The sequence below is a fragment of the Dendronephthya gigantea genome, unplaced genomic scaffold (genome assembly GCF_004324835.1).
Source record: "Dendronephthya gigantea isolate DGI-Jeju-01 unplaced genomic scaffold, DenGig_1.0 000056F, whole genome shotgun sequence".
Classification (NCBI taxonomy): Eukaryota; Metazoa; Cnidaria; class Anthozoa; order Malacalcyonacea; family Nephtheidae; genus Dendronephthya; species Dendronephthya gigantea.
This window is the reverse complement of record NW_021163066.1, coordinates 761,074-770,961: the sequence shown is the minus strand read 5'-3', so window position 1 is coordinate 770,961 and position 9,888 is coordinate 761,074. Positions and strand designations below refer to the sequence as shown.

At 36.2% G+C, this 9,888-nt stretch overlaps 1 protein-coding gene, 1 long non-coding RNA gene and 1 pseudogene across 2 annotated transcripts; 1 reads left to right on the top strand and 2 right to left on the bottom strand.

Annotated features, from left to right (window-relative positions):
• Nucleotides 1-1,385: 1,385 nt before the first annotated feature.
• On the bottom strand, nt 1,386-2,011 carry LOC114529376. The gene is made up of 3 exons (XR_003687612.1): nt 1,973-2,011; nt 1,593-1,745; nt 1,386-1,478 (listed from the first exon to the last, which is right to left on the bottom strand). It is a non-coding gene; the product is annotated as an uncharacterized LOC114529376 (long non-coding RNA).
• Nucleotides 2,012-5,595: 3,584 nt separating this feature from the next.
• Nucleotides 5,596-6,510, top strand: LOC114529375 (annotated as a pseudogene).
• Nucleotides 6,511-6,540: 30 nt separating this feature from the next.
• On the bottom strand, nt 6,541-9,302 carry LOC114529295. Its single transcript, XM_028551051.1, has 2 exons — nt 8,139-9,302; nt 6,541-8,088 (listed from the first exon to the last, which is right to left on the bottom strand). The coding sequence occupies exons 1-2, from the start codon at nt 9,285-9,287 to the stop codon at nt 6,955-6,957; spliced, it is 2,283 nt and encodes a 760-aa protein (XP_028406852.1). The 5' UTR covers nt 9,288-9,302; the 3' UTR covers nt 6,541-6,954.
• Between the last annotated feature and the right edge of the window lie 586 nt (nt 9,303-9,888).

Sequence of the window (9,888 nt, the reverse complement as noted above, 5' to 3'; positions counted from 1 at the left end):
ATTAAAATAAAACATTTTCAAAATCCAAAATGGCCGTTCTTGAGATTTCTTGAAATTTTCCCGCCGAAAACTTCCTACTGCTTCAAATTCCTTGAAATGTGTGAAAAATTCCTTATATTTAGAAAGAATTCCCCCAAACAGTTGGGAGCTTATATTGGGGCGGTAACATACTTGACTACCTTGCCATACTTTTTTGTTTTTACAGAGGAATGTCACACAATCATATACAATTAATAGTAGTAATATTCAGTGGCGTAGCCAGCCTGACGATTTTGTCCCGCTATGTAAATTTCGAGTTATTCATGTCTTTCATGTTTTTTAGAAATTTATTGTTTTTACAGTCAATAAACGCCTTAGGCTGGCTACGCTACTGGTAATATAGTATGGTTCTCTAATTCTATATCATTCCAGGAAGTAAAATAAGTAAAACATTATCAAGACTATCAATTTCTACGATTCTCTGAGAAAGCTCAAATGAATCCTTTAAGCACAAGCTAGGAATTTAAAAAACTGTTCATTTATTTTCTTACAACCATTTCAGGGTACAAAATGCATAAATAGATATCAATTATATTATTTATATTTAATTCTATGTCATTCTAGCATGTAAAATTAGTAAAACTTGATATATTGAAAAAGTTGATATTATTGAAATTAGTACAAAAGACAATCGACTTTTTGGCTCTGAGAAACCTTAATTAAATAAATCCCTGAGTAAACCGCAAGAAAATATCAGACATACATAATATTTGAATGGTCTTCTAAGTCTATGTCATTCTAGCATAAAACATTAGTAAACATAAATAAAATTAGTCAAAATTAAAAGATTGTCAAGACAATACTCAAATCCTTGAGTAAACCGCAAGGAATTTCATGAAAACATCTCATTTATCATCTTACAACCATTGGAGAAAACGTGTACACATACATATCAAAAGTATAGTTGTGAGTCTGGGCTGAGCACGAGTTCCTTGAGCTGGCAAAAAAAGAAAACAACGTAAACATCAGTGAATTTTCTTTTGGGGGTAAAAAGAATGTTGCCAACAACAGAATATTTAAAAACGTATTCAGAACAATTCAAATGATCAAAACTGCTTTTGTGAAACTGGCTGCATGGAAATGCATATCAAAAGAACCGAAAACAACGAAAATTAAACGAAGTCTAGCTATGCCTATGTCAATCCAAAGACGTTGGCTATAGCGGTTATAGATATCGACTAATTTCTGGGAATCCAGATTTTAGAAAACCCACGAATTCCTTAAAATAAACTCTAAATTAATTTCGGCGTTGTACGGTTTTGGGCGTCGTACGTTTCTGATCATGTTTTGCTTTTCTTGATAAAAGTTACCTTTCAAAATAATAATTTGTTTAAGAGATTGATTTCCACCAACACTTCCAACACATGTATATCTCTTTTGATCCTTATACCCAAAATCATCTATATGCAAGATGTTGTTTTTCTGTCTGATTCGAGGATCTTTATCAAGAATAAAAAAGAACAGCTTTCTTCATTTGTTAAACACTTGTTCATTTAAATGCATGCAGACAGACTGACATAGTAGTTTCTAGTATGTTCAACCCCATACAGTACCTGTGCAATTTTTTCCAACACCAATCAAACAATATTCCTCATCACGCCATTGATAGATTACTGGATAGCCAACCACATCACAGTGGAGTGAAACATCACTGCCAAGGGTATCCTTTACTTCTTTTTCTATTGGGCCATTAAGATATGGCAATACTAGGAGGTATGAATTCAATCCTATAGTTTGGTTTCTTAACAGGTTCTAAGCTCTTAAATAGGCCCACAAGACTTTTTTATATCTTATATTCTCAAAGCATGTAGAAATACACATTATTATCTTGGCTCTCAGTAGCTTTTACTGAGTTTTACATTAGAACTTAATACCTGAATTTGGAATTTGCACAGTGCCCACACAGTAGTGAATAAAAAAATGTTTAACTCACTTTGTAGTTCAAACTTTTTAGAGCTACTGACAAAATCTGCTCCATTTTTCAGCATTAATTGTGACTCACAAACATAATCACCACCATCTCTAAAACTGTTGGCTGTCAACGAGTGTTCAAGGGTCAAAGTATTCTTGCCAAGTTCATATCTAAAAATTTTGTTTGCAAGGATTTTGCCACTTTTTATCCATTGCAAAATAACATTGAATTTGTCTGCTATTCTAAAATTTTCATTTTTATATGATGCATCACATTTCAAATGAACTGTTTCTTTAAATTTTTTTTGATTTAGTTGAATCTTTGGTACTGCTTTCTCTACAAAGTACAAAAGATACACAGGAGATTGTAAGTACATTACGAACTATAATTTCTTAAACATAAGTTTGAATAATATCTCAAATATGGGGTTATGAAGGTAATCTGAAGTCCTTCAAAAGTAGAGAGGTGATGTGTTGAAAAGTTGAACAGTATAGTGGTGATAAAAGGAAATAAATGGATCTACATACCTTCCACAAAATAGACATGATAGTTCAATTGCTTTGTTTTTAATATGCATGTATAAAATTTTATGCCTGGTGGATTTCCTGAAAAACCTGGTGGTTTTGATACCCTTAAAATACTTGTGACACTTCCTGCTCCTAAAAGATAAATTCATAACAGTCTTACATGCATGATTCATAAAACTATAACCGATGAATTTTCTTGAATACGACTTTGAATATGACTTTGAGATAAAGTAAAAAATTTACATTTTCACATGTGTTTATCACAGTGACTGGTTTATCAAATGCAGAGGCATGGCAACCAGAGGGGGGGGGGGTGAGATGTGACAAATATAAGTTGTTCAAATTATATAATTGGTTAAAAAAATAAAGCATGCAATTTGCCAAAATTAACCAAATATATGTCCAAGTACTTGATTTTTTTCGAATTATGCCTTGTGGGCGCCCCTCACCTACAATGTTTCCAAACTTTCTATACACTTCTTAGACACTCGTTCGTCATGCCCCTGCTTGTATGGATCATGTATTGTTTTTCAATATATTCACCATTTACCATATTCCAGTGTAATACTTCCATATTTATCATCATTTCCTGGGATACGTTTGCCATCTGGTCCTTCCCACCTGATGGTAGCACCAGCAAGTTCACTGGGTGTTCCCGTTGCAGTACATTGGAACTCAAATGGTTTATTTGTGACTAGAATTATCTTTGGTTCCCCTGATTTTCTCAAGTCCAATTTTGACGATGCTAGGCATTGAATATAATGGTCATAGGCATAGGCAGGTGGTCAAAAATAGTCAAATAGTGTAAATAAAAAAAGAGAATAAACCTTTTCGGTAATTACGTCACAACATTAACGTTTTAAATTTAGAACCACCTTAAATGAGATGGATTTCAAGTTTTATTCTCACAATGAAGCTATGTGCAAAGATGCAGAGCATCCTTCTATAGCGGCCCTTGCATGAAAAATAATTTTTCGTTTTGACGAATAGGTATAAGTATGGAAATAAGCGATACCGCGGCAACGAGGCTCGCGGTCAAGGCCCCTCAGCCTCGTTCTCGTGTTATGGCTTATTTCTTATTTCCACATTGTCAAAATAAAAAAATAAAAAAAAATTTCATGCATGTGTTGAAGAAGGATGTTTTGCATCTTTGCACGGGGCTCGTAAGAGTAAAACTTGAAATCCATTTCATGGTTCTGAATTTGAAAAAAAGGTCTATAGGAGGGAGGTATATGACAGATTTATCGTTAACATCAAAGAATTGAGGGAACGATTTTTCTGTTTCATCCGGCAGACGGAGAAGACAAGGACGGATATCCCGAGAAGACCGATATAAAATGCGACTCATAAAATGTGAACCTGGCTTAGACATTTGTGAGTGTCGACCTGGCAAGTTCGCTTGCTAGATACCAGCATATTGAAGGAAAAACGAATTTATAACTGAAGTTTTAGAAGTATACTATAGTCTGTATAGAATCAAGAGTCAGAGTGAGTCTACATAGTTACACAGTTTTGCATGCTTCACAAAATCCACAAAGCTCTGAATTGCCATTCACCGGTATACCAAGAAAATTCCGGGAAATTGTAAATTTTGGTACTTCGGTGTATGGTCGAGTATTTATACTGAACCCAGGTGCACCTATATTACCCGTTATTACTCGGTATACCGAAGCACGCGAGATGCATCACGTACATAGGGCAAATTAAAAGGTTAAAATAAGTCATAATCACACAAACTTTGCGCTTTTCTGTCAAACTGAAAGATCTGTTCACACGATCCAATTTTGTTCGATCCAATTCACTTCTGACGTATGGAATATAGTCGGTTATTGATGAAGCTGTACTGTAGCATTTGCATTAACAGACCGAATAAAGAATGCATCAGAACTATTTATTCAGAAGTGAATTGGATCCGATAAAATTGGATCGTGTGAACAGAACTTATTACCTTAACACAGCTATTGCTGGGCTTATTATAGAATGATTAGGTTCGGCGAGTGAGGTGAAACACGTTAGTAAAATATAAGCTTGTTTCGAGATGACAAAAACCTTTGTTAAACCGTAGGCTTTGTGTTCAAAGACAAAGTGCTTATTATTAAACTGAGGCAGACCACAGCAGGAAAAACAGAATTTACATCGGCTGTATTTACCGCAGCGACAAATTAAATAACCGTGTTTTTCTGTTGTAAGAGAAAATTTAAAGATAAACAAAACTAAGTAACTGCATGATACGATGGCCCACAAGGGTCACAGTTCAGTTCTTATTCTTAGACAGTTCAGTTTTATTTTTTAGCAGTTCAGTTTAAATTTCCATAGTTCAGTTCTCAATTTGACAGTTCAGGGGCCGGTTGTACGAAAGCCGGATAGCGCTATCCACCGGATAGCGAGTTTTTCAACCTTCTTAAAATTGTCCGTTGATCGGTATAACCCAGATTAAACCTTAGCATTTATAAATTAAAGTATATTTCTCTTAATTGGCAAGTTCATATCGGTAGTTTTGTAGATTTTTAAGCATTTTTACAACGCCTGAAAATTTCGCTATCCGGTGGATAGCGCTATCCGGCTTTCGTACAACCGGCCCCAGTTTTACATTTTAACACAGTTCAGTTTTGCTTCACAAACACACAGTTCTGTTTATATTTTGACAGTTCAGTTTTAATTTTTACCAAACAGTTTAGTAAATTTTAACGAACAGTTTAGTTTCAAATTTTATTAACAGTTCAGTTTAACTTTCAGTGCCAAACAGTTTTTACACAGACATACGCAGTTTCGTATTTTACCGAAAAGTTCGTTGTTAAATGAGTTGATTATTTTGATCTGATAGTGTGCTATTTGTCCCTACTTTAAATCAGTATTTTATACCTTTATTATGCCTCTAAATGACTACATTCCATGCATGAACGTTGACCGAAGGCATGGACGAGATGAAACTGAGCTAATAACAAGTTATTTTCAACAAGGGTTCACCAACCATGAAATTCTAGAATTTCTTAAGCTTCATGAATCCTAGGACTTCGAAGACGTGTTCCAGCCGAAGAACAATTGACACAAGAGGAAATCGAGTGTATTGTGGAGATTGAATTAGCTGGCAGTAAATGCAATGTTGGATATCGCAAAATGTGGAAACATATATCAACTAAGTATGGTATTACTGTTCGAAGGGACGTTATTCGAAAATGTTTGGTTAAACTAGATCCTCAAGGAGTGCAAAGTAGAGCAAAGAAAAGGCTTCGAAGAAGAGCTTATTCATCTCGGGGACCCAATCATATATGGCACATAGACGGCCATGATAAGTTGAAACCTTTCGGGTTTAATATACATGGGTGCATTGATGGTTTTTCCAGAAGGTTGATCTGGCTCGAAGTGGGTCCGACTAATAAAAATCCTCAGGTCATTGGTAAATATTACCTTGATGCCGTATTGCAAATTGGAGGTGTACCACAAAGAATGCGGTCTGACGATGGCACTGAGAACAGCATCGTCGAGGCTTTGCAAATATTTCTGCGATCTCAGCATCACGATGAGCATGCTGGTCTTGCCAGTTTTTCAATTGGTACTTCTACGTCAAATCAACGAATAGAAGCCTATTGGTCTCATCTTATTCGGGATGGGCCTGGATGGGATAAATTTTTTCAAGGATTTACGAGATTTTGATTTGTTTAATGATTCGGATCCTGTACAAATGGATTTGATAAGGTTTTGTTTTATGGATATACTAAGAAATGAATTACACAAAGTTGCAGAAATGTGGAACCAACATATTATTGCCCCAAGCAAATTTGGAAATAACACTGGACCCAGAGGGAGGCCTGACGTGATGTTTTTTTGCCGCATCTTTTCGACACAGGGGATTGTAAACAGGAAATTGACCGGGACGAAGTGAATGAATTCTATGATTATTCAATGTCTGTCAAAGATTTCTCTGATGAATTTGGAGAGTTTGCCTCGTTCGTAATGACAGAGCTTGGCCTGACAAAACCAACTAATGCGAAAGAAGCATTTCATCTTTATCTTACTTTGCTACAAGATTGAGACGATTAATTAGTTTAATAAATTCAACTGAAACACCAATATGAAACTATACAACAATATACTACAAAGTGTTATTATTTGTATTACTAATATAACCTTACTTAAAAGCGCATGCAGAGAGTAATAACCGTGATCGGGGGTCGGCTATACAAGTAGGAGTTTTTTAAGCACTTAAAAGAAGTTATGTCATATTTTATTCGCATAACACACAGCTCCAGGCCTTACTCACTTATATTTCACTACAGTTAAAAGAAATTCAACTGTGATCTTACATACACTTTTAAAAACAAAAAACCTTAACAATATAAAGCGCGGGGCGGTTAGTTTTTTACCCAACTAAAACTATGCAGTCAATTAATATGAATGGCAACTGAAAAGTACAATGTATCTATAGACTAATCACTTCATAGATTACAGTTAATGCGTCACACATAAGTTCAAAACCTAAACAATGTCAAGTTCCCAGTCAGGTTTGGATAATATATTGTTGAACGTGTTTCGTAATTCACAAAAATCTTGGAATGTGGAAGGCAGCTCTAACACAGGTCCACATGTGTGTGCTATAGGAGATTTATATACCCCATCAAATTTTACAAATGAAACAGTTAAATGTTCCACAATTAAAATATCAGCACCTGTGGTAAAACGAAGAAAATGACCAAGGTTGCATGCATCTAAGCCTCTAATATAACGCTGTAGGAACTTCAGAGCATCTCGTTCTCCCTCGGTATTTGGTTGGGCTTGCAAAAGTTGAAGAACTTTCTTATTTGTTGGCTTTACAGATTCGTAGAGGGCCTCCAACTTATCAAAAGACTGAAATGGTGCATATGCCTTGAGTTCAGAAAGAATGAGCTGCCATGTAGACAACATGATATGAGGTTTCTGGATAAGCTCTTGTTTGGCAATTTCAGTGATCACTTTCAGACAATTGTTTTCATTTATCAGTGTTCTGCAGTTAAATCGCTCCAAAAAGTCCTCAAGATCTTCACTATCATATTCCTGCTTATTAAGGCATTTCTCAATCAACTCTTGTTCATCAACTGAAAGATACTTCTTAAAAGAACTTATCACAGCTGAATCGGGAACTGAATCGCCAAATAGGCAATATCCCATAAATGCCTTTGATAAAATCAGAGGAAAATAAGATACCATCTTGTAACCTAAAACAAGAATTCTACCAATAGCTTGCCATTCACTCACAAAGTGGTCGTGACGTACAAAGGGCACTCTTTCTCTTTCTCCAATAGTCATCGAATCTCCGAACGATTTCCAAAAAAGTGAAAACACGTCACGAGCCACACCAACTCCAGCACCTTTTTCGGGAATTCCACGATCATCAATAATTTCAAAAACTATGGAACTTGTTAGGATGCTCTCATCTTGGAAGTAGCTTACCATATCCTTGCATATACGGGAACGGTGCACTTTAACAACTTGAACTTCCTTTGGACTGGACGGTGGATGAGCAGTATGAAATTCCTGTTCATTTTGTGATTCGTGTTGGTTGGCTATTAAAGTCTCTATATCACCAGGAAAATTTTCATTATCAGGAGGGCTACTGCAGGAATTAATGACTGATTGTAAGGTTTCACCAACGCAGAAGGTGAAGAGTCATCAAATGGAGTGTCTAGATTGGGTTGAGTCTCATTATTACCATCGAAGGAAACACTTCTTGAAAGGTAAGCAATCCGATGTGTCCTTATTTCATCGAGGTTGGGATAAATAGCTGTACTCTCAGTGGGCTCATCGGCATCTGTTGAATTTCCCATATGTTTCTGTTCATCAAGCTTTAATGAAGCATTATATTCCTCATCCTGTTTGCATCGAAGACAATCTTCACCAGGAAGATTAGTACAATAGCATTTGGAACACACTATTCTGTACTGTGGACTATTGAACAATGAATCTGGTGGAGGGGAACTTGTAGTCGATGGGGGAAAAATTGTGGTAGATGAATGGAAACTTGTAGTTGATGGGACTAAACTTGTAGTGGATGAAGGAAAACTTGTAGTGGATGGAGGAAAATTTGTAGTGGATGGAGGAAAACCTATTAATGGTGATGGGTGATTTGGAGCTAAGTATTGAGTGGTGGGTGAGGCACCACTTACACCAAGGTCATCACCCTCAAAATCCAGATAAGTGTCACTACTGTCAACGGCTTCTACAATTGCAGAGCCAGTATCTGTCATTTGGGTTAAGCTCTGCTCTTCATCCTCTTCTGGGTGAATAAATACTGTTCTTAAGTATAGATATGTTAAGGAAGGATACAAACCATTCTCATGTAGGTAATCGGCAATCGTACCACCGCTAGGAAACGAATGAATAACTTCACCAGCAGAATTTGTGACTACTTTGGACATATCTTCAAGTAAGCCAAAATGGCTTTTACCTTTTGGAAAGAACAATTCACAAGCTTTGTCCAGAATTTGCCGTAAAGTTAACGGTTGTGAATCCATGTAATTAATATAGCGGTTTCCGCCACCATGCTTGTTTCGCACAGGAATATATTTGTCTTTATCTTCGTCATAATGCATCCATCGTATTTGTATTCGATGTTGTTTATCTGTTTTAGGCTTTTTCCTGCTTGTGCTGGCCGCTCCTTTGGAGCGGTTTCGTATTCGATGGAGTAGGCCGCTCAAGCGATTTACCGTCCTTTCTGTTTTCTGAGTTGCGACTGGCAATTCTCCCTTACTTTCCGAGCTTTTACTTTCACCTTTCTTAGTTTCTTGCTGTTTTCTAAGCTCCTCGCGTACAGCATCCTTTATTATGGCGTCCATATTTGCGAGCAAAAGATTTGTATTTCGTTCATCGACCCAAATCGGGTATTGTTTACTTAATTGAACTGTTAGGCAAATTTAAAACTGAACTGTTAGATAAAATTTAAAACTGAACTGTTGATAAAATTAAAACTGAACTGCTTAGTGATTTTTAAACTGAACTGTGTGGGAAATTCAAAACTGAACTGTTCAGAGAATTCAAAATTGAAGAAATTCGAAACTGAACTGTGTTAAAATGTAAAACTGAACTGTCAAATTGAGAACTGAACTATGGAAATTTGAAACTGAACTGCTAAAAAATAAAACTGAACTGTCCAAGAATAAGAACTGAACTGTGACCCTTGTGGGCCATCGTAGCATGACTACGTATAAAGTTAACGTAAAGTTACGTGCTGGTACGGAGTGAAAAGCTTCGTAAACAAGAGTTGAGACGGTGAAGGAGTTAAGACCATGGTTTAAACCTTTGTCAATGGCAGAGCAAAAGATTAAATCCGACAAACAAGCACAAGGAGTTTTTGGTATAAAGTCGTCCGGGAAAATTCGAAATAATGCATGAGCGAACAGCAACAAAACCATTTAATCGTTGTCGGTTGTGAACATC